Raw genomic sequence first — 22623 nt, 5'->3', positions numbered from 1 at the left:
AGGAAGAGCAGGAAGGAATGAAGGAAAGGGACTGAGGGAAGGGAAAGGTAATGAATGGAAGAAAACATCAAGAACAAAGACAAAAACAAAAGAAAGCAGGATGAAGAAAAACAGAAGAGAAATTGTATGAAAAGGAAAAGCAAAAGATGAAGACAGATACAAAGCCTTTAAAAGCATCCATACATTTAATAGAAACAAAAAGAATAAAAAAAATTAAAAAACAAATTAAAAAAAGATGGAAGAGTATGAAAACAACCACAATATTATTACACAACAAAATAAAACAATGCATAAAAGAAATGGGGGGGGAAAAAAGCTTGAAAGATACTTGAAAGATAAAAAAGTAAATAAATAAATCATTCAATCCACGTTATAGTGCAAAACATGACGATTTTATTTCCATCTTTCACAGTCAACACAAGCAAATGCTTTATAAACTTCCTCCCCCCATCACCGAAGGTCCAATTGGCCTGATTTTGTTCAGCTCACTGATTGTACCGTCCATCACACCGTGTCACTTCCTGTTGGCATTAAAGTTGTACATGCTATAGATAGCAAGGCAGAAGGGATGATAGCAGATGTCAAGAGGACAACAGGATTTCTGCAGTTCAAACAGAGACACGAAGTCCACCATCATGTCATTACTACAGCAAATAGCAGCACTTACAGATGTGACTCGGTGCCCGGTGTTCGAGCACGTCTGTGTGCTGTCCCGTGCCTTCGTGACTGTGCTGTAGCCATTATTGATTTAGCAAACTTCGAATAGAAACACAGAAAAGACTCTCGATTCATTCATACTGGATGAGAGAGAAATTGAAAGTAGGGGTGTCCTGATAATAAACACAAAACACTTTTCATGGATACCTTAAAATATCGTCAATGCCCCTGTGTTCCAGCATTTCTGGGCAACACTGAAGGCCACATCACTCACTCAGGCTTTAATCCTGATCAGATACACAGTGATTCAAATAGTTTGTAATTATAACACGACTCAGAATGAATTCTCAAATAAGATTTGGTGGAAAAGGGTTTTGTATCATTTGATGTAACAGCAAATCTGGCTGAAGTTCCAACTGGTTTAGAAAAGACACTCCACACGATCCAAGATGAAGAATAAACTGATTAAAATAAAGTGTTCATTAACAGAGAAAAGTATTACATGAAAGCAAAAAAGCAAGAAATGAAGAAAAGATTAAGAGAATTGGACTAATAGGAAAAAATGGGGAAGGAAAAAAAATTTAAAAAAAGAAAAGCGGAATGATGAGAAGAGAAGAGAAGAGAAGAGAAGAGAAGAGAAGAGAAGAGAAGAGAAGAGAAGAGAAGAGAAGAGAAGAGAAGAGAAGAGAAGAGAAGAGAAGAGAAGAGAAGAGAAGAGAAGAGAAGAGAAGAGAAGAATAATTTGTAGGCAAGAAGCAAGGAGAAAAAAAAAAAAACAATAAAAGAAAAACCTCTGACAAGAGAATGATTTTTAAAGAAAGAAAAAAGCAAAGAAGCAAAAGCAAGAAAAAAATAAAGAGTGAAAGAATGAAATGAAGAAAAAAAAAACGAGGCATGTCGGAAAGAAAGAAGGTATAAATGTGGAAAAAAGGGTAAAAAGAGGCAAGAAATAATTAAACAATTTAAAAAAAAAATTTTATGAAAGAGAAACCAAGTAAACAAACAAGAAAAAAAAATTAAAAAAAATGATGGAAATAAGTAGATGAAAGGAATCTCCGGTATCAGTAACAGTTTCCATCACAGTAAAGTCTTCAGGACTGAGGATCTGCTGAGCTGCTTGTTATATCGTGACTTTTCCGACCCTTATTAACGTAAGTGAGAATAGGAACTAACTTGTTCTGTGGACGTTGGGGAAAAAAAAAACTCGATTGTTGGCAAATGTGGTATAAAAGGAATAAAAAGGTTGGGATGTTGTGTCATAAGTATTATTTTTCCAACATCAATAACCCCAAGTGTTTTATTCCTTACTTGGCACGTGGCTAATCGAGACTGTCTTGTGCGTCTTCAGTCTGAATTTACAAATGAAAAAATAAATAAATACATTTTGTAGTGCAATAAAATACCGGCATGGAGTAATAAATGACTGAAAATCGGGATTTGTTGAGACAAAACTACAGGAAACATAAAAAGGGAGCAGTACGGAGTAAAGCATCGTTCATATTTGCGAAAGCGTGGATTTGTTTTGGCTAAAATTATTTGAAATCTAAGAGAATGATTTCTGATACATGATATTCATCCTGGGATAAATTACATTTGGCTTTTGTTTTTTGTTTTTTTTTTAATTCTTTTCTCTTAATATTCAGATTGTTTTCTTTTCTTCAGATTTTTGCAGACCTTCAAAATTTTTTTTAATGGCACTACTAGTTTTCCTGGCACTTTCTTAGCAACTCTCAATAATGTAATAGAAATTGTGTGCATTTTGAAAACTATATACGAGTGAGCTGATATTTTTACTTTGAAAACTGCAATAAAACATGAGACCTAACTGAACCGTAATGCTACTGGAGTGTTATGGTTTTCCACAAGATAGACCAAATCCTAGACTAGATTTATTTACTAAATATGTATGCGTTTTTTAGTGCACACGATATAACCGTGAGAGTACGAGGAGTTTACTATTCTGCTGACTCGGATGACTAGTGCCGGGTACCGTTTAAGATAAAATGTAAAATAATAATTAAAAAACTTAGTTGTTAATGAAATGTGTTGCATTGTCAATTGTCTTCCTCAAAACTGAGCATGAGATACAGCCAAGTTTGTCCTAATGGCAAAAGGCAACCCAGAAAAAGCAGAGGGTGCCAAAACTTTAATCTCGTTTTAATTTTTTTTTTTTTTTTAAAAAAGCGTAAACGTTTACAGATGATGCAAGGAGTCATATTTTTAAGGGCAGAATCTCAAATAGCTTCCTTTTGTGCACAGTGTTACCCTGTGTAGTGAGTGCACACTGGAAAAGAAAACTAAAAGATTTAACTTGCTAAGAGAGAGAGAGAGAGAGAGAGAGAGAGAGAGAGAGAGAGAGAGAGAGAGAGAGAGAGAGAGAGAGAGAGAGAGAGAGAGAGAGAGAGGTGGTCTTGGCTGAACTGGCATTGCTTTTACTTATTAAAGTTGCAGGCTTTGTTTCTTGCTTTTCGTGGATGTTGGTACTTCTCGATTATCAGAAGACAATCTGCAAATGGTGGGACATCACGGAGGAAAAAATAAATAATTTTAAAACTCTGGTAAATATAAAAAAAAAATAATAATTAAAATGTAGTTCTGTCCTTCGTTTACACATGCGTAATTTCAGCATGTTTAAAAAAAAAAAAAATCAGCTGGTTTCAGGGGAAGTTCTTTAAAAGGTCAAGAACGCTCTGTTGGTCCTGGTAACCAATCGTATTCTTCTCACACCGTCCCAGGTGGAGGCACTCATTACCCACTGGATGATACTGTTAATTTTAGGCAAGGTAATATAACGAGGGAGAAAATAAAAGACGGGGTTTTTTTTCTTGAAACAGGAAGACACTTGAGTTTGAGTCCCGATTCGGTTTGGAGACAAGACAAGAAAGACAAGCTGAAAGTTCCAAAATCCTGTTGTCCGCTTGAAGGAATGGGATGAACACTGAAATAAAAAGAGAACTTGCGTAATCTCATGTCAGCTTGTAGCTTCCTTCATCTACTAGCGACTTGCTTATCTCTCTCTAGCTGTGCTCCTGATGAGTTTCGTTATAGTCCATGATATGTAGCTGTGGTTGTCTCGGCCATCCTGCTTCCCGTCTTGGTGCTCTCCGTAAGATGTCAGGCTCTTTAGCAGCCATGCTGGAGGCGTGTCCGTGTATGGAGGAGGTGGGACCTGTCTTTACTGCAGTCTTTAGTGAAGGCTCCAGACAGAGATCAGTCTTCAGGCCTTGTGATAGGCCGGTGAGCTGTGGACGAGGAGCGTAATCTTCATCGCACTGGCTCTCGCTCTTGTTGCGGAAAAGTTCCCTTGCCCGCATGCCCAGGAAGCTCTTGGCACTGGGATAGGAGCCGACGGTGAGGGAGGGGGTGGAGGTGGGCACGGCAGGGCAAGCAGGGGGCGGTTCTACTAGCATGGGTGGGGGTGTGGCTCGGCTGCCGTTTAAGGGTTTAGACTTGGGGTCGGGGACGCCGGCTTTGGCTTGACCTGACGAGAAGCCGTTCCTGTGTGGTGATGACTTGCTGCATTCTTTAGAGACTGTTTTCATTGGTCCATCTGATGCCACCGCCACACTGTGATATCATACAAAATATATATATGCTCTTATAATATAATATAATACAAAGCACAGTTAAGTCACTACTGCTGATATTTTGTATGTAGAATTGAATAAAATTCTCACCGGCTTCTTTTTACCCAATGAAAAACTACTTCTTTGTGACCAGATGGAATTCAATCCTTTCAACCATGCATGTGTGATCATCTGTGATGCAGCAGATGAGTCTGTATCTGTACCTGGTATGCGTGAGACAGCAGCGCTCTGTTGCATCCCCTGCTGATGAAGCTACAGCGGTGGTAGCAGGAGCCTCCATCTCCAGCCTGCTGTAGAGCTGCAACAGCTCCATCTGCAAGGCCTGAGTCACACGCCTCTGAGCTTGGTACCTACTTTCAGAAGCCTTTAACTCCTCCCTGAGGGAGAGAAGAGGAGAGAAAAAGATAATAGGAGGTAATTTGCAAAGAGCAAACCGGTCAAAACCCCACAGGACCACAGAAAAGGATAACAACAGGAGGCCAAGCTGACCAGGATGTACAAATGCATCCAATTAGCCATATTACATACAGTCTACAGTATATTTACAATTTTATATAATAGCCATGTTGTCCGATCTTTTATTTAAAATGAGTTTAAGCAGCACAACAATGTTATGAGGATGTAAAGATTTAGCTATGTATTAATGGAAATGTATATTCTATGTATGAGCCTTAGTGCTCTAGCACAAAATCTATGGAAGCAAACATTAGACAACATACTAATTACATACTGATTACATTTTAATATTTAATAATTTGTCTCAACTCAAATTTATAAGGCAGCTTGACAGTGATTTATCATATACACTATCCACACAGTGAAGCATGGTGGTGGGAGCACGACACTGGTTTTTGTCCCAGATTTTTTTTTTCAGTTGCACCTAGTGTGTTCAGATAGCTTACTTGCTTGTTCAGGTATTCTGTCTACAAATAAAAATGTATAGTTAAATAATTTTGGTTTAACTGCAAACGATTTTTCACCTTACTTCATGATTATAGGCTGCTTTGATGGAAAAATATATTCATGATATAACCATTTAAAGAATCCGATTTTTGAAAGCCAATGTCGACATTTGAAATCACCAAAACAAACACGCCCCTAACCCAAATGGGTCCCACCCCTGTATTGATAGCTCCGCCCACACATACATACGTAACCCAGGCAAATAATGGAAAGAAACGTGTCTTTATCATAGCTGAAGGGAAGAACAATACGATTGCAGATAAAGAAACAAGCAAAAATGACACACAAGCATAATCATAGACAAAGGCATATATTAGTTCTGTGAAACAAAGCAAAACAACGTTACTCACCTATCGAGAAGGAAAAAAGCGCCTCGGCGTCTTAAGTAAAGTTGAGTTTCCCAGAGTCAATAACTCCTGAGCTAAACACTGTTACTACACAAAACGCGGTCTCTACATTACTACGATAGAAAAGAAGTGTTATTTGTGTAGTAACAGCGTTTAGCTCAGGAGTTATTGACTCTGGGAAACTCCAATCTGTGAATATGTGGCCAACTTCCAACTATAGCTGATCCTATATTAACACGTCCTACTTCTTGCCTTATCGTAAGCCTTTCTTCGCTTTCTTTCTTTGTTTTTATCCTCCATGTCAATGTTAAAACCGCTTTCTGCTAATGTCACACATGCGCACTGAACACTCTCTCCGCCCATATTGACAAGCCCCGCCCCTTTCTGCTCAATGGCTACACGTTTGTTTTGGATTTTTTTATTATTCGGCCCGACTCAGTTTCCTGAAGCATTTCTCAAAAATCGGAGACCCTGCCTTTAATTCAATGTACGCACTGGTGGGGTGGGGGTGGGTGTGTGTATATGAGGAACTGTAGATACCTTTCTTCATTATTTTAATTGTATAATGATTGTAAACCTAACTGTAACTGTGTTTAATCCACTCTAATTTACACAAGTGCAACCTTTCGACACGACCGTCCAAGACGGACAAGGACGTTGCTTCGTCTCACGTTCATCCGTACTTAGCCTGTCCCTTGACATCCTCCAGGAACTTCTTCTGCTCTGCGATGAGGTGCTCTTTCTTGGACAGTTGCGTCTCCAGCTCAGCTACCCGATGTTGTGCGGCATCCAGCTTCTGACCCTGCAGCATCAGGTTCTGCTTCAACCGCTCCACCTCCTTCGTCGAGGACACCTGCACCATCTGCACTTCCTGCTCAATATAGAGTTGTGGTTTAGAATAATAAATCTTGCACTGTGTTTGCAATATTGTGTACAAAGCCTCTGTATTTTCTTCCATACTGCACCCTGGTCCCAAAAGAGTGATATTTCCTTCCATTGTCTGTGTGTATATGGATGGGATGACAATAAACAACTGCCTTCTCTCGACAGCAGCGCTATACTCAACAAAGCGGCTCTCCTGTGTACCTTGCTGAGGTCTGGGCCTGCTTGTTGTTGCTCTTGCACACACAGTTTATGGGCTTCCCCCAACAGCAGCAACTGTCTGCTCATGAAGCTCAACTGCTGCTGTGTGCTCTCACTCGAGGACAACTAAAGAGGAAATGCAAACAAACAAAGAAGGAGGAAAAACAGAAGGGAATTTGAGATTATCATCATTAAGGGGAAAAAAAAAAAATCAAGTCGTGTATGGATTACAAATATTTCTGTTGCATGTTCTCCTGATAAATTACTCCAGCCATATGGAATGGTGTTAGACAAACCAACAGTGTATACACTACTAATGCAAATGTGGAGCATCCACCGTGAACAAGACACAAGTCAGTGTGATTTAGCCGTTACTATAGAAATGACTGCGTTCGTGTATACCGTCAGCTATCTCGTCTGTGAAATGTTATTCTGTGGATTATGGTATGATCTGTAATTCTGCAGAATGAATTGTTGTGTCTTTACCTTGGCGGTGAGCTGATTCAGCTGGTGCCCTGTATGGCACACCTTGTTATTCGCCTTCTGAAGCTCAGCCTCCATCTCACCCATCCTCTTCTGGCACTCTTGCATCTCACTCTGATAAAAACACACGTCGAAATATACATTATTAATGACTTCACGTAGGAATTCATCACGTTGAGTCAAGCGGAGTTTGACAGTTTGCTCCGAAGTGGATACCGATACAAATTCCACAAGAATAAAGTAAGCGTCTGAATGCTAACCTGTAACTCCTGGTATTTGGTGTAGTAGTCATCGTGATCGTGTTGAAGTTGGCGGATCTGACTGTGCAGGCATGCGACCGTAGTCTCCCTTTCGTCCCTTAGCTGCCTGTAGCGCTGCTGTTCCATGTGAAGGCTCTCACGCAGAGACATGATATCTACACACTGAAGGTTTAGCTGGTCCTTCTAAATACACATACAAAAAAAAAAAAATAATTAATAAAAAAAAAAAAAAAAAAAACACAAATGATGCATGAAATCATAATGGACTTTGGTTATTACAGGTCAAATACTTGCCAGTATTTTCAGAGAGTTGTTTTGTACTGCTCTATACATTCAATGTTTTATAAAAACACTCCTTGGTTTCAAACCCAAATATGATTATTTAATCATATAACGGACATAGGGTGTGTATTTGTGTAAACGTCTGTGGCTATGCATGATCGGTGCAATTTAGTCGCAGTATCCATTGAGTACAGCATGCACGTGAGATAAATACCAGTGTTCTAGTGCACATTAATGGCTTTTGCACATGATAAATCCCAAAAAGTTCAGCAACGTAAAGTGCTTACATGATACCTGATTATTACATAATTAACACAAGTTGATATCCAGTATGTAGTCTGGTCCATGTCAGATGCTGTATATAATAAAGCATATACATTAGAAAAAAGTGAGTTTGGTTTAAATGTAGTTTTCTGATGCTTCCTTATCACTGTAGAAAGTCGTAAACAATTCTAAATGCTACGACTAAACAATAAGCTGCCACGTCTGTACTGGTTGAAAATTTTGTATCTAATAGCTGGGCTACAGTCACTAGTTGTACATGGATGTGTAACAAACAAATGAGCCACGGTGTATACACAACTCAAAAACAGGTAACTCTGTAATGATGTAATTACCAAGACGCTTGTGGAATGTATGTGATGTTTACCATTGCGTTATTCTGTTCCTCTAATGCGGTGGCGTTAATGATTCTGCGCAGCAGGCGGCGGTTTCGCACAGCGTGCTGCTCACGCTTATAACGCTCATACAGCAGCTGGTTATGCAGCAACAGTAGTTGACTGCGCAATGTCTGCAGTTCATCCAGAGGTGCTGAGCCTAGAGAAAGTAAGGGATGATTAAGATGGTAGTCAGAAAGAAAAGACAAGAATAGGAGGTTATGGAAAAGAAGAGCAGAGGGAATAGACAGTGGAAAGGATGAAGTATTGACAAAGATGAGAAAAGACTCAAGAGTAAGAAAGTACAGCAAAGGAAAACCTGTGGGAACCAGGGCTGAGGCCTGCAGCTGCAGCACGTATACCACACACACACACACACACACTTACTTTTCTATCTGCACAATCACATGACTCATAACTTGCATATTCCAATATGAACAACCTACACTGTTTTTCCCACCAGTCATCATCTGGATGTCATTAAATCTGGAGTCAGCACAAAGTCTCGTTCAAAAATACCAAGCATATTTCCCACTTAGATCAACTTCCTGTATAAAGGGAACGCAAATATATTTTGCAACATATTTCTAGTTGAATGTTGTTAAACTATATGGTAGTTTGCTTCATTCAAAAATGGATTTTATGCAACATTTTTCAGCACTGCTGCGAATCCCTTGTATATCCATATAAGAAAAAACTACTACAGCTTTTTAATTACTCCACCTGATAAGTGCTTTTTAACTGCTGTTAAATTCACCTGAAAACGACGTGTGTATTGCTGCCAAAAACGTGGGGATGTGGTAGCCTAGTGGTTAAGGTGTTGGGCTACCAATCGGAAGGTTGTGAGTTCGATTCCTACGTCCACCAAGCTGCCACTGTTGGGCCCCTGAGCAAGGCCCTTAACCCTCAATTGCTCAGTTGTATAAAAATGAGATAAAAATCTAAGTCGCTCTGGATAAGGTGCGTCTGCTAAATGCTATAATTAGGATCATGTATTAACACTGCATCACTCCTTAAGTACAATTTGATTTTAGGCAGATCAGAGCGACCCTGGGAAGATACAGCAATAATCTATGCACACAATAAAATGCACACAAGGACATGACTGGTATCCTCAGAAGGTAAACAAGTGATCTACCATTATGTTGTTTACCTCCGAAGTGAGTCCAGTCAGCTGACTTGCTTGGCAGGGGCAACCTGAAAGAGATTATATAAACAAGGTGATCAGTGAGGTCTCACACAGACACACAGACACACAGACACACAGACACACAGACACACACACACACAGACACACAGACACACAGACACACAGACACACACACACAGACAGGCACACACACAGGCACACACACAGGCACACACACAGGCACACACACAGGCACACACACAGGCACACACACAGGCACACACACAGGCACACACACAGGCACACACACAGGCACACACACAGGCACACACACAGGCACAGACACAGGCACAGACACAGGCACACACAGGCACACACACAGGCACACACAGGCACACACACACAAAGCCTCCTGACTTGAGCTTGACCATATCATGGTATGTAAGAGTCCATCTTCGGTTTAAAACGATTACTCAGCTATTCAGAGCAGTGAGAGAGAATGTAAAGCAAAAAGAGCGAAGGGGACGAGAGAGCATGTAAGAAGCTCTGTTTGTCCTGTACTGACTCTGGTGTTGTTGGAGACTTGGGTACATTGGAGGAGGAACAGCACAGTGGCTGCAGTTGTTCTGGCATGAAGAGAGACCAGCAGGTCACAGCAAGCCTACAACACTGACTTTTTTTTTTAAGTAAACAATCAGCTCCAGTTACAACAGGGGTGTCAACAATTATCTGCACAGAGCCAATGCAGCTGTAGAGTTAAATCCCAACCAAGCAGGAGTTACACCCAAATTAAATACAGCCATAAATATTTCCCTCCACAGCCTCTCTTTTTATCTCTTGCTTTAAGTTTTTGATTTAATGTGTAATCACAAATTACTCACCAAGTCAAATTCCTCTTACATGAAACCAAACTTTGATGTCGAGGAGTTTGTTATGTTCCTAAAATATGTTTTATACCAAGTTCTAAGTTCTATCCTTACCTCTTCAGCACCCTGTCATGAGCATCATTGCCTTGCTGCACCAGACGATCAAGCACCTCTAGAGGAGATGCTGACGTTACTCCATGGCCTTCGTCCACCACTCCCACCGTGCCTTGCATCGCAGCTCTCTCCAGCGCCTCTGAGCTCCTACGGCTCATGAACAGGGAAGCGGCACGAGGGAGAGCCAGGTCAAAGAGTGCCTCATAAGGCAGCGATGACGGTGCTGTTCCCGGGCTGGGCGAAATGGGTGTAGATTTCAGAGCCTCATCCTCTGCGCTGGGGATGTGGTGCCGCGGTTCTATTGGGGTGAAGAGCGGCTGGAAGGACCACGGTTGCTCCTGAGACGCTGTACGGCTGCCTGGGCCTTTGCACCAGATCCGCATGTCGATCTTATCGGGTGTGGAGACGGCATGGTGGGGGTCACGGAGGTGAGGTAAAGCTGTTGGGGGCTTCTCTTGTGCACCTGTGAGAGTCTCTGTGGTGCGGAAAAAGGGCGAGTCAAAGCCACGTGCTCCAGATGCTTCGCGCTTCTCCTCAGTCAGCTTCATCAGCTCCTCTGTGATGGCAGCTGTGGATTAACATTTAACATTTAAAGAGCTACAAGTTCAGGCAACACCACTGACAAAGTAAGACAGACTCCAGCGCCTACCCTCCTCCCTCTCTTTGCCCAGCCGCAGCTGATCCTGCTCCTTCATGTAGTCGGATAACTCGGTCAGGGTCATGGACGTGTTCTTAGCCGCACCATCTGATTCAGACGGAAAACACAAGAGGCAAAGTCACGCTAAACCCTCGACTAATCCATATCAAATATCTCGATCGCACAACGTGCTCAATCAACAAAGCTATGCTGCAAACAGCATAGTCTCACATACAAATACTTCCATGTCACAGACCCATTTCAACCTCCATACAAACGTCACATTTTTATTCTTCTATTTGTCACAGACATCTTTGGATTCATACCTCTGTGATTGGGAACCTCACTTCCTGACTTCTCAAGGTCTCTGATTTGCTCCTGTCTCAGGAGGGGAGGTTTGGTGGGGTCTATAAGTCTACCATCCTGGAGAGAAAAAGAACAATGAGACATCAAATTTGTTCAAATCTAAAAATCATTATGCCTTTAAGGCTTTCACAATTGTCCATCATATCCGTGCATTAAAGCTGATTAACATCCTAGAACATCCCTCCTTCAGTACAATAACAGTAACTCCGTTGCATATCGGATCACAAAATGTGATCCAGTGATAAACGTGTCGTTGATATGGAACCATTGGAGACATTTACCTTCCACTGCAGGTTAGGTGTACTGTGGGTCATAGAGGAAGAAGGTAGATCGTCTGAAACGCCGGGAGGAGGAGACGATGCTGCTGGAGTGCTGGAACACGGAGTGCCTTTACCACCTCCTATAAAGCACAAAAGACCGTTCAGATAGTTACAGCTGGCTTCAAAACTGACAGTGACCTGTACAATAGTGTAGTTGGTATATGCTTCTGCTATTTATTTTCATTTCATAATACAAAATCAGAAAACAGGAAACAACCCTTTACCAATAAGTACAAAACCATGTGAAAAGAAAAAGGCAATTCTTTTATGCAAGCTAATTCACTGCACCCCAGGAATTAAAGGTGTAGCTTATAACTTTTGAGTGTTTCTAGGTCAATATTATGTATGGACTTAAAAAGCCTTACGAGTGACCATATTGCTGTACAACGGATCTCACTAACACTTTAATCGACTGGTTCTAATAAAAACCTTTACTAAAGCAAACGGGTCACGTTTACAAGGAGCTCGAGATCCGAGAAGCAGGTTTTAGATTTTCGGTTCTAACACTATTTATTACGTTACGCTTGAACTCCATTTTTCAAGGGTTTGAGAGTATCTTCTTATTTAGAAAACTGCATTCAGTTAACTGCATTGTGAAACTCACAGCCTGTAGACCTACCCGGTGTGCTGTAAGAGCGACCAGATAAGTGAATGGCACTCTGGGAAAGCTCAGGGTTTGGTGACATTCCTCTTGAAGAAGGTGGAGTGGCCATCCCACAGAAGGAAGAAGGGCTCCAGAGAGCGTCTTTAATGCCATGGATGAAGTTGAATTCACATGTAGAGCTCTGAAGAGCACATACAAACACTTTAGAGTTTCCATGAAAGATAAATACAACACAACACAATATTACACACAAGTATCAAGTATAGCTTCTTAGCCCCGTGTGATCGCAGTTAACATGATCGTCTCTCTTCAGAGTAAAACTGATGGATAGATTAAAGGTGTGGTCAGTGATTTTAGTCCCCATTAAATTGGGGAAAAAAAAAAAAAAAAAAAAAAAAAAATCTTTGCACGTATTGTAATAATTGTCAAAATTATTCTCACATCCAACTGATAATAAACGCCACCAGAATCTAACCAAACAGGACAAGACACGGTCTAGTTTAGTTGGTATTTTGATTTCATTTTGAGATTCAAAACAATTCAAATCAGCTGTGCAAAAGGTGGCACTGTGCATGAGGGGGCGTGGCTTTTTGCTCCTGAAGGAGGCGTGGCCTCTGTGTCGAGCAGTCCCTACGAAGGGGACATATCCTCCGTGCCATTCATTCGATCCGCTGCGTTTAAAAATGGCGTTTTAAGCACTTGATTTAACTCCTAGTCAACAAAAAGATCCTGTTTTCTGCATCTGTTATAAAAAAAAAATAATAAATCTGCCAGTTTTTGAAGATTATGTTAGAAGCAACAGCTTGAAGATTTGTCAGTGTCTCATCATGCTGATCTGATCAAATCTGAACATTGCTGCTCTGTTTTCTCCACTGGGTACAGTGTGCGAGGGGTTAAGCAGAATAAAATCCCGGCAAGGAGAGCGAGGAGACCGGTGCCAGCATCAGCCGTGTTGCCAAAGCAACAGTTCCTGCGTCAACTCGCAGTGTTTCCCGTTTTAAAGCACAGCAAACCGACCCAACGCACCACCCCCCACCCCCACCTTAACCTCCAGCCACAGCCTGACTGCTGGAGAACAACGAGACGATTCAGGTTCCTCTGAGGAGACCGGGTGAGCCTGAGGTGATTTACGAACAGACTGACAAAGCCAATTCATCCGAAGTAAAACAACAAGAGGTGCAAGACACGAGAACAACAGGCTGAATTCTCCCCTCTGGCCACAGTGAGCTACAATGAGCTACTTCACCAAGCATCTGCAAGAACACTGTATCTTACAGAGAGATGAAGCTGTATAATCCGGGATAGGTTGTGGATTTATTTAAAGAGAAACGAAAGATTCGCACCGGCCGGTGGGTGCTGGGGGGACTGCGATGAGCCAGATGTGTCCCTGGGAGAGAGGACATAGAAAGAGGAGGAAGGCCAGACTGCCGCGGGGTGGAAAAATGATTGGAGGATGAGCTTCCTACAAGGACAGATAAAGAACAACGCAAGTCCATAAGTATTCATCAACGCTCAGTGCAAAAATGAAACAAAGCAGCAACATTTCAACATTTCAGCCAAACAACGATCATAGCACAAAGTGAGTTAAAACAGTGAGAGAGAAAAATGTGAATGAGAACATACCATAACTGCTGTGCAGGTCAGTGTAGGGACTGGCAGTGCAATCAGAGGCACGCATGTGCAGGTTGGCACAGAAGTGCTCAGGTAGGGTGGCATAGCCCTCTTCACAGGATGCCTCCCGAGGGTCCAGAGACACTTTGGCACATTCAATCACAATATCATGGATCTCAAACCTTTTCCATCTGTAGGGGGGGAAAAAAGATATTTTAAAAAATAGTTTCTGAAGGAAAATACGTATTAAAGTAAAGATATAACGGACAACCAAAGTAAAATGACAACAAAGGGGATACCGTATTTTCCGCACTATAAAGCGCACCGAATTATAAGGCGCAGTCTCAATTACGGGGTCTATTTCTGTACTTAACCCATACATAAGGCGCACCGGATTATAAGGCGCATGCTAGTGTGGAGCGCATAATGGTTAGGAAGAAACACTTTTTTTTTTGTTTTGCAATATACCGGTAGTATACCTACCGGAGGCATGGCGGAGGTAAGCGTACGTACTGTACGTATTACGTAAAGTTCTCTGATTGGTTTATCGCTGCCAGCGTACGTAGTGTATGTATTACGTCCCTGTGTCAGCGGGAAATGCTCCGACAGTCAATCAAGCGGATTGCTTACCAAAGTCACACAACAACATTTTTACAGATTTTTGGAACTCAGTGCACACATAAGGCGCACCGGATTATTAGGCACACGGACGATTTTTGAGAAGGCTTAAAGGCTTTTAAGGCCTTATAATGCGGAAAATACGGTATACAGATATGATTAAAAAAAAAGACGTAAAAAGATGACAAAGAAAAAGAAAGGAAAAGCCCGAAAGGAAGTTAAATATAAACAGAAACAGAGAAGAAGGGAAGTAAAAAAAAAAAAAATGAAAGTAAGTAAGGAACTTACAGAAAGGAATCAACAGAAAGGAAGCAAAGAAAGGAAAGAAAGGACCATAGTAAGGAAATGAAAACCAAAGGGAAGTAAGGAAACGACAAATGAAAAGGAAGCAAGGAAACGACAAAATAAGCAAGAAAAGAAAGTTTTTGCATCCATACTGCAAAATTAAGAAAATAAAAAAGCATCTACTCACCGAGTTGGGTCCAGCTCATGGTCCTTAGTTCCAGTCACTAATTCAGGGTGTATACGAACGTGTTCCAGCATCGGCTAGAGAAAGCATGTGATACACGTAAATACTGCGACAAGATATAAAAGGTAATAAACATTTTTTACAAGTTCTGATCATATTAAAGACAAATGAAGATGATTAATTTCTAACTGCATTCATCACTGGAGGATTCTGTATCTCGTACCTTAACCACCTCCTCAAACGTGTCCATGTTCTCCTTCATGCTGCAATGAGAGCGCAGGTACGAGATGAAGTTGCAGGGGTACATGCCATACAGGCGGTGGAAGAGTGAATAGACGCTGGCGTGCAGGTGGATCAGGAACACCTCAGAAACGTGGCCTGTACAACCCAGGAAAGAGGAGACCGATGTAGGTTTGAAACTTTTTTCATTCTGTGGTATAAATTTTCTAGTCTGTCTCACTGTCAGGTTCAGTCTCTGTCTCTCTCTTTATGTCCATCCATCTGTGTGTCACTCTCTCTTTCATTGTCCATCAGTCTCCCTCTCTTGCCCCTTTTCCACCGAGGCAGTTTGAGTGCTGGTTCGGAACCTAATTTAAAATCAGTTCTTTCTTTTTCGACACCCAAAGCACCGGCTCTGAACCAGGAAAAGTGGTTCTTAAGTAGCACCAAAACGTTGCTGGTGTAGACTTAAGAACCGCTTGCGTCGGGGCTGTGGGCGGGGCTACTGTTAGCGCATTAGATAATGTACCTTAAGTATACTAATGTTTAATACACTTTTACTTTACCGCAATATGATACATTAGCAGCACACATGATAGTAGGTAGTTACATGCTAATGCCATGTTTTTTCTGTGTTAATAATAAAATAAATGTTATGTACTTTCCGTTATTCTCGATTGCAACCTCCGTTTATACAACTTACATGGAGCTGCACGTACACGTCGGATTCGCCGCGTTTGGATGCCAGTGTAGGTTTGCAAAGCCATGAGCATTAACAGTAAAGCAACATCCGCCATTGCTGACGTTGTGTTTGTGTTTGCCGCTGCTGCGCTAACGTTGCTGAGAAAGATGAGACGTATACAGTGACGTAACACTCGGCTCTCTGATGGCCCTCTAGTCGATGGAAAGGTAAACTGGTTCTTAGAAGATTCACCAGTGGAACCAACTTTGAACCAGCACCAGCGCTAGCGCCGAACCAGCACCCGGTTCTTTTTGGTGGAAAGTGGGCATCTGGGTCTTTTCCATCTCTCTGCCCCTCTACCCCATCTCATTGTCTCTGTCTCCGAATCTCTATCTGCCCCAAAGTGTCTGTGTGTGTCTGTCTGTCCTAGAGTGTCGGAGTCTCTTTCTGACGTCTCTCTGTCATATAGTCCCTGTCTGCATGTCTGTATCTCTCTGAGACCGAGAGAGACAACTCAGAGACCGAGAGAGACAACTCAGAGACCGAGAGAGACAACTCAGAGACCGAGAGAGACAACTCAGAGACCGAGAGAGACAACTCAGAGACCGAGAGAGACAACTCAGAGACCGAGAGAGACAACTCAGAGACCGAGAGAGACAACTCAGAGACCGAGAGAGACAACTCAGAGACACAAAGTCTCTCTCTGCATGTGTCTCTCTCTGCATGTGTCTCTCTCTGCATGTGTCTCTCTCTGCATGTGTCTCTCTCTGCATGTGTCTCTCTCTGCATGTGTCTCTCTCTTGGTCACAGAGTGTCTCTCTGAATTTGTGTATGTATATCTCTCTGTGTCAGTCTGTCTGTCTCACTCCATGTCCATCTCTGTCTCCTTCTATCTGTCTTTCCATCCCTCACCTGGGTTCCGCAGGTTCCAGGCAGCCAGGCGTCCAAAAACATCAAAAAACTCATACAGATGCTGCTTCCCTGCCTGAGGGATCATGGGTAACAGGGTGACAAGCACCAGCACTCCGGTTATAAGAACCACAACGTCTGTGTCCGTCTGGTACAGAAAGAAAGCAAAAAAAACGACAGTTAACACAAATATACACTAGATTTTTGCAAAGTGCAAATACGGCATGAGCACTGCTGCTTATGTAACTGGAGAAATATCAAAGAATGGATTGGTGTGATGGAAAACTGTTCCACTGGGCCACCTTGAGACACTTGAGCAGCGAGAGCAGCAGAGGGTAGCGGGCGATCTTGTGAATCCAGGACGGCTGTTTGCGCACCACGTGGCCCAGAAGGTTGAGAGTCGGTAGACGACATGTCGGCTTAGCCATGCACTCGTTCATCTTATCGAAAAGGTGCTGTAGAAAAGAACAGATATTTTAGAGTTTTCCTGCTCCTTCACAATCATGTTGTTAATGTTAATTGGCTGATTAACTGACTATAGAAAGAAAACAACTAACTATATGCAGCGGTACTCAAGATCTGACTGACGAACACATGCTTGCTGAAAATTAGCTGAATTTATGACTTTAAGTCTAAAGTAATTCAGTAAGAGTGTTTGTGTGTCTTGTGATCAGGTCAGGAACAAGGACTGCGTGCGTGTGTGTGTGTGTGTGTGTGGTGTTGAAATAAAAATGCCCAGCACAGTTCAGCATGTGAACTTTAGAAACAAGCCTTATGGTGGTGACATTGTCTCATTTTCTGTTAACCTCACTGACATATTTTCACAATTTCCATATCTGGTCACGTGACCAGACAAAAACACATCCTCAAACAGTCTTACTTACAGCGGTCCACTTGCAACTTCTTTGAAACTAACATTTTTTTTCCAGTGAATATCCACCTTATAAATGATGACAGGCAAAGAAACATGTTGAGGATATTGCAGTTAGTCCAACATGAAAAAGCAGTCATTTAATCTAATAAACAAAACCCTTGTAAAAAACATGAATCAGCCATGAGCAGAGAGGTGCACGTGGAACCCTTCATGTGTTTTGTGTGTTTTTTTTGTTTTTTTTTAAATTATAGATGAGGGACTCACCTTGTCATGTGGCTCCCTCACTGAACACAGAATATGCAGCGCTGGACTCGAGTTGGTCTCTAGGAAATAATCCACCAAGCCATTTAGGAGCATCGACCCTCGTTCTGCAAAACAGACTACACACATCAATCCCCAAGAAGCATGCATGCAGTCAAAACAACAACAAAATCATTACAGGTTTTCTTTCAGGAGAAAAGTGCACATTAATTCAACATTTTTTTTTTTTGTATCATGGAATGGCGCATCAGATGTTTGAACTGAGATGATCTGAGCTAGCAGTAAGGAACAAAAACACAACTTCCTGTTATTGACTTGAAACTCACTTATTGCAACAACCATGAAAGATATAATATGACTAAACACTATTGGAAATCACTCCATAATTTGCACCTTCATATTACAGTACCTGTACTGAGGTGTTCGTTGATGAGACCTTTGATTTCCTCCAGATGCTGAAGATCAGAGGTCTCCAGGAGAGGGAGCAGGTCACCCATGTTGAACTGTTCCCTGGCCATGCTGATGGTTGTGATGGTGGTATTGGTGGAGTAGGGGGCGTGGCTGAGGTGGAGGGGAGGGGCTTTCAGGTGTCACTCTTTCTGCCTGCTCTCAGGGTCCCTGGGCCGCCCACCAACGCAGTCTCCAGGCACCACTGCACACACAAGACCCCTTTACTGACTTCCAGCTTTACACAACACCAGTATTTCTGTGTAATCACAGCACAAAAAAATGTTGAATACCGAGATCATGAAAATACAAAGATCGTTATGGCCTGTTGATTTTTATTCTAAGCAGATGGAGGCTGAAGGGTTTGTCTTTACATAAGCAGAGGAGGTGGTGCAGCAAATATAGCGCATCATCACCACGCAAAATCCTTAATTGATCACTATATTTAGGTTTGATAACCGACCGGCAACATAAAAAATAGTTTCAATAATATTTAAACGTAACATCAAAATAAACTAAATACAGCTTATAATTTTCAAAGAGGGAGAAATAAAAGTTCTTTTGAAATTCACTCTCACTCACTCACTCATTTTCTACCGCTTATCCGAACTACCTCGGGTCACGGGGAGCCTGTGCCTACCTCAGGCGTCATTGGGCATCAAGGCAGGATACACCCTGGACGGCGTGCCAACCCATCGCAGGGCACACACACACACACTCATTCACTCACACAATCACACACTACGGACAATTTTCCAGAGATGCCAATCAACCTACCATGCATGTCTTTGGACCGGGGGAGGAAACCGGAGTACCCGGAGGAAACCCCCGAGGCACGGGGAGAACATGCAAACTCCACACATACAAGTCGGAGGCGGGAATCGAACCCCCAACCCTGGAGGTGTGAGGCGAACGTGCTAACCACTAAGCCACCGTGCCCCCCCCTTTTGAAATTCAATAATTATAAAAATAAGTCAGTTGTGTTATAAAAGTTTTACTTATAACAGAAAGGTCTAAGAAAATAAATCACATGATACCACACTTGTTGAAGGTGTTGATTCATATTCTATAAGAGCTGCTCTGGTTTCTTTCTCTTCAAGAGGGAAGAAAACAATAATAGCAAGTGACTGGTGAGAAAACGACAAGTGATAACAGGATCTAACTTGTGTTGTGGATGTTCGACAAGGTTAAAAGTAACCATGTATATTTTTGGTTCATTATTCAGGAAATTCAATTAACAACTTGTAATCGTTGACAAATTTCTGTGGTGAAAGAAAAGTACTTTAGGATGTGCGGATGCTGGATGCTTTGCGTCAGACTGCATCACACCGTCTGATCACAGCACACAACTTGACTTAAAGTAAAGGTGCGCAAATGAAACATTTTTAATTAAGTAAGTGATGTAAGCACTAACAGCTCATAATACTCTGGGGAAAAAAGTGGCCTTTTATTTCTAAAGACTTGTTTTTACACTTCTGTAGATTCTAACATGCATTGAACAATAGCCAGAATTAACCCACTTGAGCTCTTCAGTCACTCAACACTGAAGTTTAAAAAGCATTACAGCGTCCAGCAAGCGAGAGTCAAGAGAGCGACGTTCAGTTCTTCTTTCTCACCAGTTTCCAGCAAAGTTCACAGTTGGATTAATAATAAATCTAACCTGGAAGTGCTCCAGGTTACGAGATGCGGACACGACTATACGACAGAGTTATGGAAGAGATTCAGCTTAGCCAGATCTAAGTGACAAAGAGCGTACGGTGTCGTTCGGGTTCAACACACCGTACAGACGAGGAGTCAAAAGGGCCGGAGAGAATAAAGCTCTTCTGCATCACTCTCTTTAGTTAGAGACGAATCTATCAGCGGATAGATTATAATGGCAGAAATTCATTTGAAAAATTCTTAAATGCCACAAAACATCTGATAGTTATAAAGAAGAGTTCAGGTGGAAATTTCCCTTTAATGCAAATGTCATTCAAACAGCAGATCTCATGGTTCAAGTGAAGGAAATGACTCCATCTCATAAGATCTGCTTATGGTCCAAAAACTGCAGTTCTGTTTGTAGTCACTCCTTTAATAAAGGCCATTAGAGGAGTTGTTTTTTTTTTTTTTTCCAAGATTGTGGGCTGCAAATAAAGCGTCCTGTTAACAGATCACCATTAGTTCTCGTTATTTCTAACACCTTCGCATCTTGTAATAAACTGAAAACGTTATGATTAAAAGAAATGACATGTTTTTACTGTCTAAAGCTTGCTGACTGCAGCCGCTAGCACTAACTGGGCGTAAACAACTCCGGAGAACAATGAGTTTAAAAGACATTAACTACATAAAAAATAAACCATTCCGAATTAATTCATATAAAACCGCACGGATTTATTTGTTTTAAACACTCGTTAAGCATTGGCATGTTTAATTTTTGTCTTATTCGGTTAAACAACAGATATATAAAATCAATGAGACTCACTAGCTAGCAGTTATTTCTGTCTGATACCAAATTGCACGCCGCCCCCTTGATGAGTGCACTACATAGCCTATAACACAAAGTCTTCTTTACTAGACCTAGTGCACTACACATGAAAGACTTAGTCGTTTGGGACTTAGCCTCAGTCCCAAGCAAGCTGCAGTATTGACTGGATTTGAGCTCATTAAAGTGCATGTTGCAAATAAAATAGACATTGCAACAGAAAATAAATATTTATACTACCTCATAACATGCTGTTTAACACCACAATCCCAAATAAAATAATAAATAAAGCCTGTTTACCCGTTAAAGCAACTGCACTCAACAGGGCGCCGCCATCTTAGCCTCCTCACTCCCCTCCCACTGCAACGCCCTTCCGCGCCTGGAGAAATAAAATAATCCGCAAAAAAAGTATCACACATTTGCGTCACGGAATTGCGTCGTGTCGTATTAAGCAACGTCGGGGTGATTTTCCAACCGTATTTTATTAGATGATTATCATCGCAAATTCGCATTTTAGTGTAAAAGGTTTTCTGCATCTGGGTCCTAGCTTGTTTTTCCCAGTCGGCGGAGGGATGTGATGCGGTTATGCGGTTTTTTTAAGCGCGACTCAAGCAATGTGCGCATGCGCGACGTATTAGTATAAACGAGTTTGTGGTCGAAATATCAGGAATTATGAGCAAATGAAAGAGTCCATAAATTATTTTTGTTAATGCATTCTAGTCTCGGTTTGTGCAACTAATTAAATAGACTGTTTTTATGGAGCATATGGTTTTATTATTGCTTTTATATTGTTATTAGTATTAATATAATGTTATTGTCTGCAGATGTATACTGTATATGATGCATATGGAATCAGTGCATTACGTAATAAATCTTTAAACATTTCCTCCACATTGGTCTACATTAAAACAGATGGAGTATTAGTGTAAATAATACAGGCTATTTAAAAAAAAATTAGATTAAAAAATAAAGCTAAATAAATTAAATTCTCTTCTCTTTCTTTTTATCGAGTATATATCATAGGCGTATACTGCCTCCATGTGGCTTCGTGCTGTTACTACATATATATATTTTCTTTATACCGAAGACAGGCCAGTTTCCAGGGTAATGGTGCATATCAGAATACAGTCATCATATATAGCTTATTTCAAAAGAGCAAAATGAAATTAGAAGAAGAGCTAAGTAGTTTATTGCACATTTGTTTTTTTTTGTAGACTACACAGGTGTGCTTGCTATCTCTTTTTCAATCTTCAACTTTCCAGTTTGGGTGTGTTTGTTCCACAGATTCTCCTTACAGACTTCCTGTCAGTTGAAACCAGTCTGGCTTTTCTCCTCTGACCTCATGCATGATATGTCTCCTTGCAGAACAGCTGCTCACTGGATGTATTTAGTTTTTTTTAGTGTGTTGTGTGTGAAAATCACAAAGGATCACATATATCATCATATGTAATATATGTTACAGTAGCACCACAGTCAAAGTCTCTAAGATCACATTTTCCCACAATTTGTCGCTTGGTGTGAACATTATCTGAAACGCCTGACCTGCTCAAGCACGTGTGTGTGTTGTGCTGGTGAGATATGGGTTGCTTATATGAAAAATTGTATGAATCTGAAGGTGTACAGTGTTACAGTGTTCCTAATTATGTGGTCAATGTTTACACACACACACACACACACACACACACACACACACACACACAGTCCAATTTTCACCTTTC

General features: G+C 41.4%; 1 protein-coding gene across 2 annotated transcripts; it reads right to left on the bottom strand.

The window, feature by feature from the left end:
- Positions 1-370: 370 nt before the first annotated feature.
- Positions 371-21314, bottom strand: tsc1b (TSC complex subunit 1b). Of its 2 annotated transcripts, none has more exons than XM_060890622.1 (22): positions 21206-21314; positions 18407-18649; positions 18001-18104; positions 17165-17317; positions 16866-17010; positions 15276-15430; positions 15056-15129; positions 13978-14156; positions 13698-13816; positions 12370-12535; positions 11712-11830; positions 11391-11487; positions 11077-11172; positions 10428-10995; positions 9457-9515; positions 8312-8478; positions 7381-7563; positions 7124-7234; positions 6641-6763; positions 6238-6425; positions 4448-4621; positions 371-4224 (listed from the first exon to the last, which is right to left on the bottom strand). In XM_060890622.1, the coding sequence occupies exons 2-22, from the start codon at positions 18513-18515 to the stop codon at positions 3675-3677; spliced, it is 3639 nt and encodes a 1212-aa protein (XP_060746605.1). In that variant the 5' UTR covers positions 18516-18649; positions 21206-21314; the 3' UTR covers positions 371-3674. The 2 variants fall into 2 exon arrangements, with proteins under 2 accessions (XP_060746605.1, XP_060746606.1); XM_060890623.1 differs by having other exon boundaries at positions 9472-9515.
- Between the last annotated feature and the right edge of the window lie 1309 nt (positions 21315-22623).

This window comes from Tachysurus vachellii, chromosome 17 (genome assembly GCF_030014155.1).
Source record: "Tachysurus vachellii isolate PV-2020 chromosome 17, HZAU_Pvac_v1, whole genome shotgun sequence".
NCBI lineage: Eukaryota > Metazoa > Chordata > Actinopteri > Siluriformes > Bagridae > Tachysurus > Tachysurus vachellii.
This window is presented reverse-complemented; position numbering and strand designations above follow the sequence as displayed.

Bases quoted from the DNA above. Each gene is read 5' to 3' on its own strand.
- tsc1b (XM_060890622.1), bottom strand. From the start codon at position 18,515: ATGGCCAGGGAACAGTTCAACATGGGTGACCTGCTCCCTCTCCTGGAG. The intron at 9,516-10,427 runs GTAAGGATAGAA...AATCTCTTTCAG, and splicing joins CATGACAGGGTGCTGAAGAG to GTTGCCCCTGCCAAGCAAGT. The intron at 6,426-6,640 runs GTACACAGGAGA...TATATTGAGCAG, and splicing joins CAGGCCCAGACCTCAGCAAG to GAAGTGCAGATGGTGCAGGT.